This window comes from Haematobia irritans, chromosome 1 (assembly GCF_050003625.1).
Source record: "Haematobia irritans isolate KBUSLIRL chromosome 1, ASM5000362v1, whole genome shotgun sequence".
In the NCBI taxonomy this organism is placed as follows: domain Eukaryota; kingdom Metazoa; phylum Arthropoda; class Insecta; order Diptera; family Muscidae; genus Haematobia; species Haematobia irritans.
In genome coordinates, this window is record NC_134397.1 from 217005350 (window position 1) to 217025606 (window position 20257).

Sequence of the window (20257 nt, forward strand, 5' to 3'; positions counted from 1 at the left end):
ATCCAAGACGATGGTATGTGCGAAGAGGTTTCAATTCTTAGGAATGTTCACAATTTTCGGTTTTAGTCCCCCAGTTCCCTATTGCCTTTTGCACGAGTACAGGGTAACCGTGGATTTTCTCGTCCTTTCTTAGCTTTAAGTTCAGTCTCCTGTCCAGTATAACCCCCAGGTATTTTGCACACTCACCAACGGGAATTTCGATACCACCTAAGAAAATAGGCTTGACCATTGGAAAACTTTCACAAATTTCTGCAGAAACTCACAGCGAATGCTGTCAAACTAAATTAAAAAATGTTCAGGATTTCTTCTATTCAAAATTTGGTTTTCTACAGTAGGTTTACGACTTTTGCGACATACGTATTATACCGTCGCAAATGTATGTCGCAAAAGTCACAGTTTGTGACAGGCCAACCCTGACCCTTATGGAATCCCCTTATGGTAACAACTGTTACACAGAAGGTGCGAAGATGGCGATAGAACGGGATTGGGGGTATACTTAGAAGACTCTGGCACCGAAATCTCCTTTCGCTTGGCAGACCATACATCTAAAGGGTGATACGGTCAAAATTTGGTCAATATAAACTTGACGTATTTCTTTCAATTTTGCATTTAAAAAACCTGAACACCCCTCATATTGAAGGTGTGTGTGTGTAGAATGTTGCTCTTATTTTGATTTTGGAATTCACTCTGCAGTTGTCAAAATGCCGTCCAAGCAAGAAGAGCAACGTATCAAAATTTTGTTCGCGCATTGCGAAAATCCGAGCTACTCGCACGCAAAGCTGGCAAAATCGCTAAAAGTTGCCAAATCAACCGTTACAAATGTAATTAAAGTATTTGGGGAACGTTTGTCGACAGCCAGGAAGTCTGGATCGGGGGGAAATCGAAAACCGGAAGCCGCTGAGACGACAAAGAGAGTTGCCGGTAGTTTCAAGCGAAACCCTAACCTCTCTCTCCGAGATGCCGCAAATAAGCTGGGTGTATCGTCTACAACCGTGCATCGAGCCAAAAAACGAGCCGGACTATCGACTTACAAGAAGGTAGTGACTCGGACCGGGTAGCCCCAAAGGGCTTGGGGTTATCCAAGTTTACTTCCTCAGCTTCCCTGGCTTTTATCGCTAGGTCATTCACATGCTCGTTTCCATCCACCCCACAGTGAGCAGGTAGCCAGATGATTCTAATGGAGCCATACACGGAGTAGGAATTTATTATATTTTTGCATTCTAAAACGGTTCGTGATTTAACCGTATTGGATGTTATAACTCGTATAGCCATTTGGCTATCGGTGTGAACATTTACACTTAGTGGCCTTGTGTTTGTGCTGAGCCATCTTACACACTCCGTGACCGCTCTGATTTCTGCTTGCAGAATATTTAATTATAAACTAGAGTGCACAACAAGCCGATTTCTGGCTTAGGTGTATGTCATATGACATGAGACGGATAAATCCGACTCCTGTCTTCAACCTAACCTAACCTAACCTTGTCAAAATTTTATTTCTATACAAAATTTTATCAAAATTTTACTTCTATAGAAAATTTTGTCAAAATTTTGTCAAAATCTTATTTATATTTGTTGTTTTGATCTCAGCTTAAAAACCATTGCGTTTACTAAACAACAAGAGTAGCTTAACCAACAGAGGAAAAGAATGTTTGTCAAATTTATTTGGGCAAAGCTTTTGCCGAAATAAATCTTTGTACAATTATTTATATAGACAGTTTTGTCAAAATCTTATTTATATACACAATTTTGTCAAATTTTTCAAAATTGTATTTCTATAGAAAATTTTTCAAAATGTTATTTCTATAAAAAATTTTGTCAAAATGTTATTTCTTTAGAAAAATTTTCTAAAATTTTGTTTTTAGAAAAATTTTCTAAATTTTATTTCTATAGAAAATTTTGTCAAAATTCTATTTCCATAGAAAATTTTTCCAAAATATTAGTTCTATGTAGAATTCTGTCAAAATTTTATTTCCATAGAAAAGTATTTAAAAATGTTATTTTTATAGAGAATTAAAGTACCTCTTAGTTACTCACTGATTCGAAATAAGCTTCTTTTCCCTCTAGGGTGGAGATATGAGCAAAATAATTACTTTATATAAAAATTTCGATTTTTCAGGCTTTTAATGGAATTTTCGTAGTTTTTGGAGGTGATGACGAATTAAGCTCTTTTTGCACTATAGGACGCAAAGTTTAAGAGATATGACCAAAACAATTTTTTCAAATTAAAATTACGATTTTTCAGTATTTACGAATTATGCATTCGGTTTCTTATAAGCCTTAGTCAAGTATATCGAAGACGACCACCATGAAGTGGTAAACAGCCAAGATGTCGTGTTAGTGTCAGAAAAAAATAAACTTGGGATTTAATCACGAAATTACTTAATCCCATAAATTTTTAATTGAAATGTCTTCAATCAGATAAATAATAGTATCAATCACCGAAGTCAATTAAAAAATTAATTGATCCAATTAAAAAAATAATTTATACTATTAATGTTTGTGATTAAATTTTGTTTTGATTAAAAAAAATACATTTTTAATTGAATATTTTTGAAAATTCATATTGAATATTTTTGAATTTTTTTTGTGTGATTGATCGCTGACTGAAGATCATAAGATACCCAGCAAAAAAAGCGTCGCCAAAAAAGTAATGAAAATCTTCTTTTTGGATCCGGAAGTGGTGCAAAATTGGCGCAGAAGCGATGAATTTAACATTGACTTGTCATAGACGGAAGTCCTCCATTTCAACAGCCGTTGCACTGAATTTGCATCACTTCTTTAGGTGTGATCCGAATTCAATGTTTTGGATGTAAATTCAAAAATTCTGTGATATTTTGTCAAATAAATACTTTTTTATAATTTTTATAATTTTTAATGGATTCTAACGCTTCTCGGGAACGTTTGACCTCAAATATTTTCAAAAATTCACAATTTTTTCAGATTGGATTTAGCATTTTTTTCGACAAAATTTAAATAATTTGCACCATTTTATGAATTCTTAGTCTGTTTTTAACCTATTTGAAACAAAAAAAGTTAAAATTATCCATTAAAAGTATGAAAAAACCAAATTATAAACAATTGAATTAAAAGAACTTCCTGGGTAGTTAAAATAAAGGACATCATTGGGAGTGCATCTTCTGGAAGTGCTTTTAAAGTTGTGCCTTTGGAAGAACTTCCAAAAATTTTTGGTGGGTAGCTGCTATAGTAAGCTCCCCAAAAATAGATTGGATTGGTACAATTGATTGTTACACGAGATTGACGTGAAGCACGCGAATCTTGAACAAACTACAAAGCCATACACGTTAATTTGCGTGAAATAGACTAAAACAGAATGTGTAGAGCGGATGTGAATGTCCGTCCGTTTCTGATAGTTGTTTAATGTTTTAATGAAAGTGAAATTCCATCAGGCACCATCTATATAAATGTGTGGAAAGAGCGGACAAACCCTGTGTCCGGCGAGCTACAGCCACAGCAATGATTGCCTACCCTAATTTATCAAAAATCTAGTCCATCACATACCAACAAATCGGATATAAAGTACGGTGTAGAGAAGCTCAAAAGTCAAATCGGGAGATCGAGAATTTGGGATATATGCTATACTAAAAAACATGGACCGATTCACACCATATCTCTTGATTTTGAATTTCAGACAAATTGGATAAAAATTGCCGTCGAGCAATATGGGAGCTATACCGATACATGGGTTTCCAATTTCAGACGAATCGGATAAAAAGTACAGTATAGATAAGCCCACGAAATCAAACCGTGAGATCGAGCTATATGGGAGCAATACCAAAACATTTACTAATTTAAATCGGTATACTTATTTTTGGACCCAAAATACCTCCAGATTTTGAATTTCTAACAAATGGGATAAAAATTGCGATATTTTGTAATTTTTTTTTTAAATCAAATCGAAAGATCGGTCTATATGGGGATATATCAAAATATGGCGCGATACACATCATCTTCAGTAAACTTGTTTATGGAGGTAAATTATCTATAGATTTCCAATTTTAGGCAAATCGGATAAAAATTGTGGTGTGGGATATACCCAAACAGGGCTATGCCAAAGTTAAATCGGGAGGATATACCCAAACAGGGCTGTAGAGTCGGAGCCGGAGTCTTGGAGTCGGAGTTTGGAGATTTTGCTGGAGTCGGAGCCGGAGTCGTAGAAATTTTACTCCGACTCCGGCGAAACAAAATTTGAAAAGCACTTCATATATTTGTAATTAAGGAAATATTTCGACAATTTAGATTCCATTAGGGGTTTTTTCGGCCATTATCTTGTAGCTCCGTTAGGCTTTAACTGCCAGTTAACAGAAAGAAAAATGAAAATATTTTTTCTCTAGTTAACTTTAATTGAAAAATTTTCAGCAATTAAGTTTCTAACTGGCATATGGAATATATAAGCAAGATGACAGATATATACATAGCACGGTTTAGAAGTTCGTTAGATAACGTAGCACTAACGGAGCTTTTTGAAAATGGGGGTTAATCGAAAAACGAAGTACTGGGTTTCACGCCATTCAAAGTGTATTTATATGTGTGAAATTTCACGGTGATATAAAAAGTAAGGTTTTACTAGAATATGGGCTGAATTGTATTGTCCATTTTTAACACATTAAAATATCGATTATTGGTCCTATATATTCTCTTGATAACGGTACAATTTTGTAACGTTAGGTTCTACAGCAGTACAACCTAACGTTCTGAATTTTTGGCATTCATATCGAGTTCGAAGATGGGTCATACCGGAATTGTTTTAAGAATTTTTTTTCAGTTTAAAATTGTCATAAGATTTATCACAAATTTTGAATTTAGAGTTATTTGAGATCCATAAATAAATGCAGAAATTTCCCGTCGGCCCAGATTTTGAGATAGCCCTACATAATCACTTGAGAAATCTCCATATACACCCGATGTCCTTGGAAGCTATAATAACCAGTGCTGCCGCTAGTGAAAAATTGAGTGAAGTAGATTTTGGAAAAAAGTGGAGTAGATTGAATAAAATTGAAGTAGCATACATATTTGAAAACAAGACAATAGAACCCTCCACCATAGGATGGGGGTATATTAACTTTGTCATTCCGTTTGTAACACATCGAAATATTGCTCTAAAACCCCATAACGTATTTATATTCTGGGTCGTGGTGAAATTCTGAGTCGATCTGAGCATGTCCGTCCGTCCGTCCGTCTATTGAAATCACGCTAACTTCCGAACGAAAGAAGCTATCGACTTGAAACTTGGCACAAGTAGTTGTTATTGATGTAGGTCGGATGGTATTGCAAATGGGCCATATCGGTCCACTTTTACGTATAGCCCCCATATAAACGGACCCCCAAATTTGGATTGCGGGGACTCTAAGAGAAGAAAATTTTATGCGATCCAGCTGAAATTTGGTACATGGTGTAAGTATATGGTCTCTAACAACAATGCAAAAATTGGTCCACATCGGTTAATAATTCAATGATTAAAACTGCTATTTTCATCGTGATTAACGGAATAGGAAAAACAATTAGGTAATATGGGGAAAAATTTAAAAAGTTGAAGCAGAACAAAAAGTGAAGCAGATTTTTGGAAGAAGGAGTGACGAAGTAAATTTTGTGAAAATGAAGCAAAATATTTCGATTGAAGTAGTAGTGGCAGCACTGGTAATAACCTCTGCCAACGTGCCATCTGAGCCGGTCTTTTGGGAGAAAGTTTGTTTCATCAAAGCCACTCGCAATTCTTTACATTAAATTAATGACCTCTAATGTCTATAACTGATAGACCATTTATAAATCGATGTTTCACCATTTTACTTTTATAGAAACAATATTCGTAACTGTCCAGCTATTTTTGTCATCTGTTGTATGGTAGTGGTTATTTAAAATTCCGTCCGTCCTAATTTTTGGCAGTTTATGTTTATTTTATATATCCGACACATTAGATTGTTTAGCATCTAAACTTTCTATCTGATTAGCCCGGCATTTTGTTTTTTGTGTATTTTCTTTTTTATATAGATTTATTTTTTATAAAATGCCAATATAGACCAATACCAGGATTTTACTCCTTAAACTTCTGGAAGCCGAATTATTTTTTGAAATTTTGTGTTTTTATAAATACATATTCTGGAGATGGCTATTATCTACCCATATTTTGATGTGGTCTCTATATAGTCTTGTTACGTATTTAAAATGTAGACCTTTTACATCCCTAAAATGATGAGGTTTGTCGTCGAGTCGTATCAAAATTTATATTTAGAGTTCTTTTGGACAAATAGAATACTAATATCGGTATTTTTTTAAAACCTTAAAAATACAATTGAAATACTGTTAAAATGAGATTTCGGTACACCACCTGGAGTCTTAAAAGAAATGCTGGAGTCGGAGCCGGAGTCGAGCAAAATTAACTCGACTCCATAGCCCTGTAACCAAACCTAGACCGATACGCCCATAGTACCACGGTAGGAGTACTAGATTTCGAATTTCAGGCTAATCGGATATCGGTATCAAAGATATCGGTCTATAAGGGGGCTAAACTAAAATGCATCCTTAGTGCAATAATCTGCTTCTTTGGCTCAGGAACAATATTAAAATCATTAGTGTAAAAATGAAATCCTTCAAATCGACCAAGTTTTCTGTTTAATATCAATAGGTTTATGATTTTTTCTTATCAAGTTCCATAATAATCTTTTTGTTTCTATACATTATTTTGTTTTTACTTACTTCCGGTTCCCGTAACAGCTGAATGTCGATGCATTAACATTGCATTGCCATGACGCATCATCATTTGTTTCTCTTGGCGATTCGCCTCGCGAAATATAGCCAAATATGTGAATATCATTATCGTACATGGTATCCAAAATGATATTGAACTTGAAATAACGCAATAGGGTTTATTGACAATAAACAGGCAGACATCGGGATGAGCTTTCACATAGTTCTTATGGTAATCGGTGGTATACCAACCAATGAATATAGGCAGGAAAGAGAGCAGAGCTGGTGAAATCCATGTATTGAGTATCATAATGCCAACCACACGTTTTGTCATACTTATGGGATATTTTAAGGGCTTAACAATGGCATAGTATCTGAAAATGATAAATAAGAGAAATGTAAATTGATTATAGACATTTAATTTTGCTTCGGATTTAACATAATCACTATATTGTGGTATTGATGCGTGGTATGATGTGAAATAATAACGGGAAAATTGTGAAAATTAAAGTGATTCAAAATAAAAGTGCAATGAATTGCTTGTCCTCTTAAAAACAAACAACTAAAAACTTTCGGATAAGCTAGAGCAACTGTAACCATATATGACTCATATATCACTCATTTCTATCGAAATACCGTATGATCCAAAAAAATCTTCTTGGAGATGAATTTTATAGTTAACGTTTTAAGATCACTGTGAGGCAATATTCATCCATTCAATCCACAACATAATTTGTGGATTTTGCTAGATAGTTTGCCGTTCGTTTTTTATGAGGTTTATAGTTTTGTCGCCACTTTTTTGCAATTTTCGCATGGCCATAGCTCGACAATCGCAGACTTCAGGATAGTTGTAGGTCTTCACTCGTCCAACATAATGCTGAATATATTAAGTCGGAAGTGGTATGTAGTAAAAAGTTGTTCATAATTATACCCTTAACCACTACTGTGGTACAGGGTATAATAAGTTTGTGCATTTGTATGTAACGCCGATCGGCTTGGAAGTAAGTTCTGAGTCGATTTAGCGATGTCCGTCTGTCTGTCTGTCTGTCCGTCCGTCTGTCTGTATATGTAATTTTGTGCACAAAGTACAGCTCGCAATTTAAGTCCGATCGTCCTCAATTTTGGCGTGGGATCTCTCTTCGGGTCAAAGGCAATCGCTATTGATTTTGGAAAAAATCGGTTCAGATTTAGATATAGCTACCATATATATTTATCACCGATTTGATCATAATTCACGTATTTATGAACCGATCTCCTTCAAATTTTGTACATCTGAATATTTTATGAGTCACGTAAAACCTGCAAAACATCAGCTAAATCGGTTCAGATTTAGATATAGCTCCCATATATATCTTTCGTCTGATTTGCACTTATATGGCTTCAAAAGCCAGAATTTTACCCTGATTTGCTTCAAATTTAGCACAAGGAGTACGTTTAATAATATTGTTAACTGTGCCAAATTTAGTTAAAATCGGTTCAGATTTAGATATAGCTCCCATATATATCTTTCGCCCGATTTGCACTTATATGGCTTCAAAACACCGAATTTTGCCTTGATTTGATTCAAAATTTGCACAAAGTGTACGTTTTATAATATGGTTAACTGTGCCAAATTTGGTTGAAATCGGTTCAGATTTAGATATAGCTCCCATATATACCTTTCGTCCGATTTGGACTTATATGGCCTCAAAAGCCAGAATTTTACCCCGATTTGCTTCAAATTTAGCACAAGGAGTACGTTTAATAATATTGTTAACTGTGCCAAATTTGGTTAAAATCGGTTCAGATTTAGATATAGCTCCCATATATACTTTTGGTTCGATTTGCACTTATATGCCTTATAAAGCCAGAATTTTACCCTGATTTGCTTCAAATTTTGCAAAAGGAGTGCGTTTAATAATATGGTTAACTGTGGCAAATTTGTTTGAACTCGGTTCAGATTTAGATATAGCTCCCATATATATATTTCGTCCGATTTGCACAAAAGCCAGAGTTGAAGCCTGATTTGCTTCAAATTTTGTATATATACGCCAGAGTTGAGTAGAATATTTCATATTTTAGACCCGTTTTCAATAGGAGTTTCCTTCAGTTGACTCGATAATTTCCACAGAGAATATATTTAATATGCTTTTTGATCTAATATGATAATATATCACAACCCACAATTGACCACATATAATGCCGAGATTTAACCAATATCCTTGTAAAAGCACCACTGTAGCAAAAATTGTAAATATTACTTAAATTTTCCTTTATCTCGAATACGTATTTGTCGCTCGATAAATCGTAAATATTATTTCGTACAATTGTACTAAAATTGCTCTAGCTTTATACTTCCCATATTTTGTAACTAACACTGTGTTTCATCCCAGGGTGTTAGCCGATGTAAATTTTAATTCTAGAGATTTTATAGAAGTACAAAAAATTGTCTCCGTATTGTATATACATAAATTATATAAATATTTCTAATAAAAGCCTTCACAATAACTCCCAACAAATTTGAAAGATTTGAAATGGTAACACAAATTTTTGGTCTACATAGTGGTGAAGGGTATAATATAGTCGGCCCCGCCCGACTTTAGACTTTACTTACTCGTTTTATAGTCTACATTTCTTCCCTTTATTGTTTGGTAAACCGTTCAATACTTCAAGAGCTGTAGTCGAAAAATCGAAAAAAAAAATCGGTGACGAAGTGGTAATTTTTGCGACATTTTTAGGATTTTGAGCATGAAGATGAATTTTTTGAAGAGCTACAAATTTGCTAAAGATGCATTCACAGCCATTTTCGAGCTATGGCCATGCGAAAATTGTAACATGTATATACGGCCGTAAGTTCGGCAGCTATATACAATTATGAACTTGATATGGACCAATTTTTGTGTGATTGGGGATCGATTTAACTGAGGGCTATATATAACTATAGACCGATATGGACCTAGTTAGGCATGGTTGTTACCGGCCATATTTGCTTCTCTTAAAGGCTCCGCAAACCAAAACTGGGGATCGTTTTTATGGGGGCTATATATAATTATGGATCGATGTGGACAAATCGGATGAAATTTGCTTCTCTTAGAGGCTCCGCAAGCCAAATCTGGTGATTGGTTTATATGGGGGCTATATATAATTATGGACCGATGTGGACCAATTTTTGCATGGTTGTTAGAGACAATATACTCCATCATGTACCAAATTTCAGCCGGATCGGATGAAATTTGCTTCTCTTAGAGGCTTCGCAAGCCAAATCTGGGTATCGGTTTATATGGGGGCTATATATAATTATGGACCGATGGGGACCAATTTTTGCATGGTTGTTAGGGACAATATACTACCACCATGTACCAAATTGCAGCCGGATGAAATTTGCTTCTCAAAAAAGCACCGGAGGTCAAATCTGGGGATCGGTTTATATGGGGGCTATATATAATTATGGACCGATGGGGACCAATTTTTGCATGGTTGTTAGGGACAATATACTACCACCATGTACCAAATTTCAGCCGGATGAAATTTGCTTCTCAAAAAAGCACCGGAGGTCAAATCTGGGGATCGGTTTATATGGGGGCTATATATAATTATGGACCGATGCGGACCAATTTTTGCATGGTTGTTAGAGACAATATACTACCACCATGTACCAAATTGCAGCCGGATCGGATGAAATTTGCTTCTCGTAGAGGCTCCGCAAGCCAAATCTGGGGATAGATTTATATGGGGGCTATATATAATTATGGACCGATGGGGACAAATTTTTGTATGGTTGCTAGAGACAATATACTACCACCATGTACCAAATTTCAGCCGGATCGGATGAAATTTGCTTCTCTCAGAGGCTCCGCAAGCCAAATCTGGGGATCGGTTTATATGGGGGCTAGGGAGCCACCGTGGTGCAATGGTTAGCATGCCCGCCTTGCATACACAAGGTCGTGGGTTCGATACCTGCTTCGACCGAACACCAAAAAGTTTTTCAGCGGTGGATTATCCCACCTCAGTAATGCTGGTGACATTTCTGAGGGTTTCAAAGCTTCTCTAAGTGGTTTCACTGCAATGTGGAACGCCGTTCGGACTCGGCTATAAAAAGGAGGTCCCTTGTCATTGAGCTTAACATGGAATCGGGCAGCACTCAGTGATAAGAGAGAAGTTCACCACTGTTGTATCACAATGGACTGAATAGTCTAAATGAGCCTGATACATCGGGCTGCCACCTAACCTAACCTATTGGGGCTATATATAATTGTGGACCGATGGGGACCAATTTTTGCATGGTTGTTAGAGACAATATACTACCACCATGTACCAAATTTCAGCCGGATCGGATTAAATTTGCTTCTCTCCGCAAGCCAAATCTGGGGTTTAATTGGGGTCGATATATAATTATGGACCGATGTGGACCATTTTTTGCATGGTTGTTAGAGACAATATACTACCACCATGTACCAAATTTCAGCCGGATGAAATTTGCTTCTCTTAAAGGCTCCGCAAACCAAATCTGAGGATCGGTTTTTATGTGGGCTATATATAATTATGGACCGATGGGGACCAATTTTTGCATGGTTGTTAGAGATAATATACTACCACCATGTACCAAATTTCATCTTCATCTACTTGTGCCAAGTTTCAAGTCGATAGCTTGTTTCGTTCGGAAGTTAGCGTGATTTCAACAGACCTAGAATATATATACTTTATGGGGTCTTAGAGCAATATTTCGATGTGTTACAAACGGAATGACAAAGTTAATATACCCCCCATCCTATGGTGGAGAGTATAAAAAAGTGCTCAAAATCGAATTTGGCGACAAATCTATAGATGCTTATAGAAAACGAACGTCAAACAATCTAGCAAAATCCACAAATTATTTTTCTCCTCTTTCGGCTGGAATTTTCGTGTTCCTCTGTGTACTAAAGCCCACAATACCACACGCACTAAGAAAAAATACTTTAATCCGGAACGAAATTTCAAAAAATTTCTCCCAAATCCAGAAAAAATCTAAATTTGTATATGAAAGCTTCTCTGCTCATATCTGCTAAACTATTTGGCTTAGAGCGAAAATAAGTTTAATTCGTGATCTTCCGTTGAAAAACGAAAACTCTGATCGCATCATGAAAAAATCAAAATTTGGGTGTGAAAAAGTTCTTTTATCTCCCACCCTACGTTTCTCAGAGCAAAAAGTAGCTTAGTTACCCTTAGAAACTCCAAAATCCCACTCGAATTCTAAAAAATGCGAAATTTTAATATGAAAAACTTCTTTTCATATCTCCTAAAGTACGCGTTCATATCTCCTAAAGTATGCGTCCTAGAGCGGAAAGGAGTTTAATACGTAATCATGCCTAAAAAATCAAAAATTCGAATCTAATCCTGAAAAATTATTATATAAAATTATTATATAAAAAATATATTATATATAAAATTATTATATAAAAAACTTCTTTCTTCTAAACTATGCTTCCTACAGCATAAATGAGCTTAATTCTTGATCACCCCTAGAAAAATAGGAATTCCACCCAAAATCCTGAAAATATCGAAATTTTTATAAGATGAAAAATCGAACCCACAACCATGTGTATGCAAGGCATGCTAACCAATGCATCACCGTGCATCACCGTGGCTTCCAAATTTTGACAATATTTTCTATAAAACTAAATTGTTGACAAAATTTTTTATAGAAATAACATTTTGACAAAATTTTCTATAGAAATAAAATTTTGACAAAATTTTCTATAGAAATAAAATTTTGACAAAATTTTCTATAAAAATAAATTTAAGACAAAATTTTGTATAGAAATTACATTTTGACAACATTTTCGATAGAAATAAAGTTTTGACAAAATTCTCTAAGAAACTAAATTTTCAATAGAAATAAACTTTTGACAAAACTCTCTATAGAAATAAAATGTTGACAAAATTTTCTATAGAAATAAAATTAACAAAAAAAAATCTGTAGAAATAAAATTTTGACAAAATTTTCTACAGTAATAAAATTTTGATAAAATTTTCTACAGAAATAAAATGTTGATAAAATTTCTATAGAAATAAAATTTTGACAAATTTTTTTATAGAAGTAAAATTTTGTATTTTAAAGAAACCGCATCTTTGTCTCGAAATGAATACCCAAATTCTAAAGAGAAAAACAAAATCCTAGGATGCAAATAAATGTGTTTTGAGTGTATATAGTATTTACTGTTTAAAGAAAATGTAGCCGACTTTATTACAAGTTATTTAACGAATGTCGCTGTTTTTCGGAATTTTTTTAATAGCTTTTAAAAATATTTTTTTTATGGACCAAGGAAAACTTTGTTTGCTTAAAATTTCGTTCTTGAGAAAAAAAACTTTTTTCACTGCATTGATGAGCCTGTGACTGCTGAATGTCATGATGCCTGTCATAAGCTCTTTATCTCCGAATGGCCGCGAAATTCTATGAAGATTTTAGAGAATAAATCTTCTCCGCCAGATTCACTACCTATTAGGTTGGACATACAACTGACGTTTTTAGTTTCGCTTTTCCCGTTTTTTGCCTTCATTGTCCTTTTCTGGCTTTACCATTGCCCCATTTGTTTTCATTTTGATGATGTTTGCTTTTCTCTGTCGAAAAACACATCGATTCTCATACTGGCTATTGGAACAATGTTTACTAGCCTTAATGCGTTTTTCAACTCCCATTTGAGTACTAAGTTCCGTTTCTGTGAGAATAGCTTACATTCACTTTTCCGGGAATTGTTTTCACACATTAATATGCAGTTTTTCCACCCTTCCGTCCGTTTTGATGAATGGCTAGCTGCTCATAGTCAGATTTTCATTTTCACTTTTAACCTTAGGAAAAAAGTTTGGATTAGTTGGTTTGGTTAATGGAGGCCTATAGTAGGAAAAACTTAAAAACAACATTAGTTGATTTGTGGGAAATGTGGAGGAACTACTAAAAACGATTGGGACGACATTTTTATATTTCTAGAGGATATAAAAATTGGAATTTTCATCCGAATTGCCACCACGGTTGCCACAGTTAGTAAAATTCTACCAAAAAACGGTAGATTTTTTACTGTTTGGTAGATTGGTAGAATTTTTAATGTTTTGGTAGATTTTGCAAAATATTCCTCTCCAACTAAGTGCTAATTCATAAATAGAAATAACACTGTGACAAAATTTTCTATAGAAATAAGATTTTGACCAAATTTTCTATAGAAATAAAATTTTGAAAAAAAATTTTCTACAAAAATAAGATTTTGACAAAACTTTTTATAGAAATAAAATTTTGAAAAAAATGTTCTACCGAAATAAAATGTTGACAAAATTTTCTACAGAAATAAAACTTGGATATTTTCTCATTAAATAAAATTTTGGCAACATTTTCTATAGAAATAAAATTTTGACAAAATTTGGTATAGAAATAACATTTTGACAAAATTTTCTATAGAAATAATATTTTGACAAAATATTCTATACAAATAACATTTTGACAAAATTTTCTATAGAAATAAAATTTTGACAAATTTTTCTGTAGAACTTACACTTTGAAAAAATTTTTTATAGAAATAAAATTTTTACAATGGTTAGGTTCATGTAAAAATAAAATTTTTACACCATTTTCTATAGAAATAAAATTTTTACAAAATTCTCTATAGAAACAAAATTTTCAATAGAAATTAACTTTTGACAAAATTCTCTATAGAAATAAAATTTTGACAATATTCTCTATAGAAATAAAATTTTGACAAAATTTTCTATAGAAATAGCAATAAAATTTTGACAAAATTTTCTACTGAAATAAAATTGTGACAAAATTATCTATAGATATAAAATTTTGACTAAATTTTCTACAGAAATAAAATTTTGACAATATTCTCTATAGAAATAAAATTTTGACAAAATTTTCTATAGAAATAAAATGTTGACAAAATTTTTTATAGAAGTAAAATTTTGACGATGGTTAGGTTAGGTTAGTGGCAGCCCGATATTTCATGCTAATTTAGACTATTCAGTCCATTGTGATACCACAGTGGTGAAATTCTCTCTTATCACTGAGTGCTGCCCGATCCTATTTTAATCTCAATGACAAGGGACCTCCTTTTTATAGCCGAGTCCTATTGGCCTGAAACATTGGACTGAAACCACTTAGAGAAGCTTTGAAACACTCAGAAATGTCACCAGCATTACTGACGTTGGATAATCCACCGCTGAAAAATTTTTGGTGTTCAGTCGAAGCAGGAATCGAACCCACAACCTTGTGTATGCAAGGCGGGCATGCATGGTTGATAGTTTTGCTGCAAGTAGAGGATGCTGATGAGGAATGTGGTAATTCCGAAACGTGCGTCCATCCAAGCATCTTGCAGTCTATAGGGCTTTGCTCAAATAAATTTGACAAACATTCTTTTCCTCTGTTGGTTAAGCTACACTTGTAGTTTAGTCAATGCATGGTTTTAAGCTGAAATCAAAAACAACAACAATTCTCATAACATTTTGACAAAATTTTCTATACATATAAAATTTTGATAACATTTTCTATGGAAATAAAATTCTGACAAAATTTTCTATATTAATAAAATTTTGACAAAATTTTATATAGAAATAAAACTTTGACAAAATTTTCTATACAAATAAAATTTTGATAACATTTTCTAAAGAAATAAAATTTTTACAAAATTTTCTATAGAAATAAAATTTTGATAACATTTTCTATATAAATAAAATTTTTACAAAATTTTCTATAAAAATAAAATTGTGACAAAATTTTCTATAGAAATAAAATTTTGACAAAATCATCTATAGAAATAAATTTTTGACAAAATTTTCTATAGAAATTAAATGTTGACAAAATTTTCTATAGAAATAAAATTTTAACAAAATTTTTATAGAAATAAAATTAAAAAAATATAATCGAAAAACACATAGGAAAGTATCATATGCAATTTTTAATAGAATCAATCAATTTAATGAAAAGGAATGTGTAGTCGAACTAAATAATTGATGGCTAAATTAAAAAATTACTTATTTTATTTATTTATTTATCGTTAATTTATAATTCAAATTCATGACCTTAAAAGTTGTATAGCTATGATAACTAAAGTATTTAGTTAAAAAACTGTTTTGCGTGTGAACTTCGTGAACTTTGTAATAATTGTACTTTTCTACGAGACTTCGTTGTTGTATTTCCCAATACCTCTCATCCCGCAAAATACCCTTATTGTATATGTAAAACAAAATCTATTTGTAATCAAGTACTTGTAAATAGGACTCGTTGTCCTTTGAAGACTCGTTATCCATCGAAGAGCATTGAATGAAGATGATTGTGAAATTGTATTTTCTATTTGTAATCAAAGAGGCCGATCGATCTATTATGCATTTTAATGAGACCCTCATCAAGAATCAGATTGTACAAAAGAACCAACAAAAGCAAACTCAAATAAAACACAAAATCAATGGCATTCATGGTAATGATGATAACAACGTCCAATGATGATGAAGAAGAAAATGAAAATGTGAAATAATAGCCATTGGCCAATGGATTTCTTCATAGTGAATATCTGAGTTTATCATCATATTGTCCATAATTACCTATCGACAGATATACAGCATAAATGCAATATACTTGCAGTTGAAAAGTAGACATCCAAACTATTCCACAAATCGCATAGGAATGGACTGAAAAGCCAGCTGCAAATAAAGTTAAATGGGAAAATTAAGAGTTGTGTTTAAATAGAGGTTTTAAGGCAATTGCAATTTCATATCATCTAAGAGTACAATAAATATAAAGTACAATAAAATATATATAAATGAACATGCTCTATGAAATTCTAAGCACTCATTCGAATGCCTTTTATCGATGTATGTACATGTACACAATATTGAATATTGAACAACTACTACATGTCCTTGTATGCGGGCAAGCTATGCCATGATATTGAATATTTGCCTACTGCTGCTGATGATGATGATGCTGATGACGGTGGGGATGGTGGAAATGGAAAATGCATTTATGTTTGTAGCTATGCTATTGGTCATTGGAGAAATTATTATGATTGCTTTTTCGGCCATTTGGTGGTTTATGTGAATGAATGAATGAATTTCCCGAGAGCTGTTTCCGCTACTATGTGTGTATGTGTTTGCAATTTAAATGAATGCATTGAAAATGTATTTTGAATATTTTATATCTAAACAAATAGAAAAACATCGGGCAGGTAAGTTAAATGCTATACTGACAAAAAAATATTGATCTAATATGAAAAAGTACACTGAAAAAAATATTGACCTAATATGAAAGAATTTGCAACTTAAATTTTAGGAATCGAAATTTACCCAAAGTTGAGGACAAAATTCTTTAAAATAATGGCATTTTAATTAAATGAAAGTTTATAATCCTTGCTTCAAAAATTTTTTTTCATTACATTTAGGACACAAATTTTGTAATTTTCCGTCTCTCTGCTGAAGTTGTAGATCTTTGAAGTAAGGAAAATTTCCCTTAAAATGAAGAAAAACATTTTTAATTTAAAGAAATCGTCTTTAACTCAACTGACATATTTTACATTTTTAAATTTAAGATAAAATCGCTTCAAATATAGGCTAAGACTTATTTTAAAGATTTGCATCTTTGGCTTAAAGTTTTTTTTAACATTAAGAAAACTGTTTTTACTTTGTATTACCTGTCATAATTTGGATTTTAAATTGGAATTTGCTTGTACATAAATACCTTTATTAATATATCACAAAAAAGAGGATAAAAATTCGATGAATGAGATCTGTATCTAATTCTAATTTTATTTATCCTAGATTTAAAGCCAGGGAGGTCCGTCAAAGATGTCTTTATTTTAAAGAAGACGCATCTTTGGCTCGGAATCAATACCAAAATCCTTAAGAGAAGGTCAAAATCTTTGGATTCAAGTAAATTTTTTTTTGAGTGTATGCAAACTAAATTTAAGACACGTAAATTAACACTATATTGGCGACAATTTTAACACAATTTCATTTTATAATGTTCCTCTGCATTAAGTTTATGAGACGAACATTTAAAATTTTCATCCCTTCGTTAAACATGCATGCTTTTCAAATAAGCAGATTTTCATTAATGTGTCTTAAGTGCATGTCATTGATAATAAATACATTTGTAAAGAAAACATTTTTGTTTTAAAGAAATTATGTTTATATTAATTCAGATGTTGGATTAAAGATAGAAATCTTCAAATATAGGCTATGACTTTTTTTGAGAATTTTGCATCTTGATACCCTCGATCATAGGGGTATATTAACTTTGTCATTCCGTTTGTAACATATCGAAATATTGCTCTAAGACCCCATAAAGTATATATATTTTGGGTCATGGTGAAATTCTGAGTCGATGTAGCCACGTCTGTTGAAATCACGCCCACATATAAACCGATTCCCAGATTTGAGCAAAATTTATCCAACCCGGTTGAAATTTGATACGTGGTATTAGTATATGATCTCTAACAACCATACAAAAATTGGTTCATATCGACCCATAATTATATATAGCCCCCATATAAACCGATCCTCAGATTTGACCTCCAGAGCCTCTTGGAGGAGTATATTTCTTCCGATCCGGTTGAAATTTGGTACGTTGTGTAAGTATATGGTCTCTGATAACCATGCAAAAATTAGTCCATATCGGTCTATATATAGCCCCCATATAAACCGATCCCCAGATTTGACCTCCGGAACCTCTTGAAGGACCAAATTTCTTCCGATCTGGTTTAAATTTGGTACATAGTGTTAGTATATGGTCTCTAATAACCATGCAAATATTGGTCCGTATCGGTCTATAATTATATATAGCCCCCATATAAACCGATCCCAAGATTTGGCCTCCGGAGCCTTTTGAAGGACCAAATTTCTTCAGATCCGGTTGAAATTTGGTACGTGGTGTAAGTTATGGTCTCTGATAACCATGCAAAAATTAGTCCATATCGGTCTATAATTATATATAGCCCCCATATAAACCGATTCCCAGATTTGATCTCCGGAGCCTCTTGAAGGACCAAATTTCTTCCGATCCGGTTGAAATTTGGTGTTAGTGTGTGGTCTCTAACAACCATGCAAAAAAATTCATATCGGGTCATAATTATATATAGACCCCATATAAACCGATCTCCAGATTTAACCTCCGGAGCCTCTTGGAGGAGCAAACTTCATCCGATTCGGCTCAAATTTGGTACATTGTGCTAGTATATGGCCGCTAACAACCATGCCAGCCTTGGTCCATTTCAGTCTTTATTTGTATATATCCCTCTGTCTGGCTGTCTGGCTGTTGTAATCACGCTACAGTCTTCAATAAAGAAGCAATCGTGCTGAAATTGTGCACAAACTCTTCTTTTGTCTGCAGGCAGGTCAAGTTCGAAGATGGGCTATATCGGTCCAGGTTTTGATATAGTCCCCATATAAACCGACCTCCCGATTTGAGGTCTTGGGCTTATAGAAACCGTAGTTTTTACCCAATTTGCCTGAAATTGGAAATATAGAGGTATTTTAGGACCACAAAGGGGTGTGCCCAAAATGGTGAGTATCGGTCGGTGTTTTGGTATAGCCCCCATATAGACCGATCTCCTTATTTGACTTCTTGGGCTTATAGAATCAGTAGTTTTTATCCAATTTGCCTATAATTGGAATTCTAGAGGTATTTTGGGACCACAAAGAGGTGTGCCAAAAATGGTGAGTATCGGTCCATGTTTTGGTATAGCCCCCATATGTACCGATCTCTCGATTTTATTTCTAGGGCTTATAGAAACCGTAGTTTTTATCCAATATGCCTCAAATTAAAAATCTAGGGGTATTTTAGGACAATAAATAGGTATGCTGAAAATAGTGAGTATCGGTCCATGTTTTTGTATAGCCCCATATAGACCGATCTTTAGATTTTACTTCCTGGGCTTATAGAAACCGTAGTTTTTGTCCTATTTGTCTAAAATTGGAAATCTAGAGGTATTGTAGGACCACAAATACACGGCGTGCATTGGTATAGCCCCCATATAGACCGATCTCCCGATTTTACTTTTTGGGCTTGTAGAAACCCTAGTTGTTGTCCAATTTGGCTGAAATCTGTCTGTCTGTCTGTCTGTTGTAATCACGCTACAGTCTTCAATAATGAAGCAATCGTGCTGAAATTTTGCACAAACTCGTCTTTTGTCTGCAGGCAGGTCAAGTTCGAAGATGGGCTATATCGGTCCAGGTTTTGATATAGTCCCCATATAAACCGACCTCCCGATTTGGGGTCTTGGGCTTATAGAAATCGTAGTTTTTATCCAATTTGCCTGAAATTTGAAATCTAGAGGTATTTTATGACCATAAAGAGGTGTGCCAAAAATGGTGAGTATCGGTCCATGTTTTGGTATAGCCTCCATATAGACCGATCTCCCGATTTTACTTCTTGGGCTTATAGAAACCGCAGTTTTTATTCAATTTACTTGAAATTGGAAATCTAGAGGAATTGTCGGACCAAAAATACGTGTGCCAAAAATTGTGAGTATCGGTCCATGTTTTGATATGGTCCCCACGTAAAACGACCTCCCGATTTGGGGTCTTGGGCTTATAGAAACCGTAGTTTCTATCCAATTTG

The 20257-nt window shown here is 33.7% G+C and overlaps 1 protein-coding gene across 1 annotated transcript in view; it reads right to left on the reverse strand.

Annotated features, from left to right (window-relative positions):
* Positions 1–20257, reverse strand: part of Octbeta2R (Octopamine beta2 receptor) — a 673234-nt gene that overhangs the window by 13711 nt on the left and 639266 nt on the right. Inside the window, 2 exon segments of the mRNA XM_075292797.1 lie at positions 6712–7076; positions 16246–16344. Coding sequence (XP_075148912.1) covers positions 6712–7076; positions 16246–16344 — 464 coding nt within the window.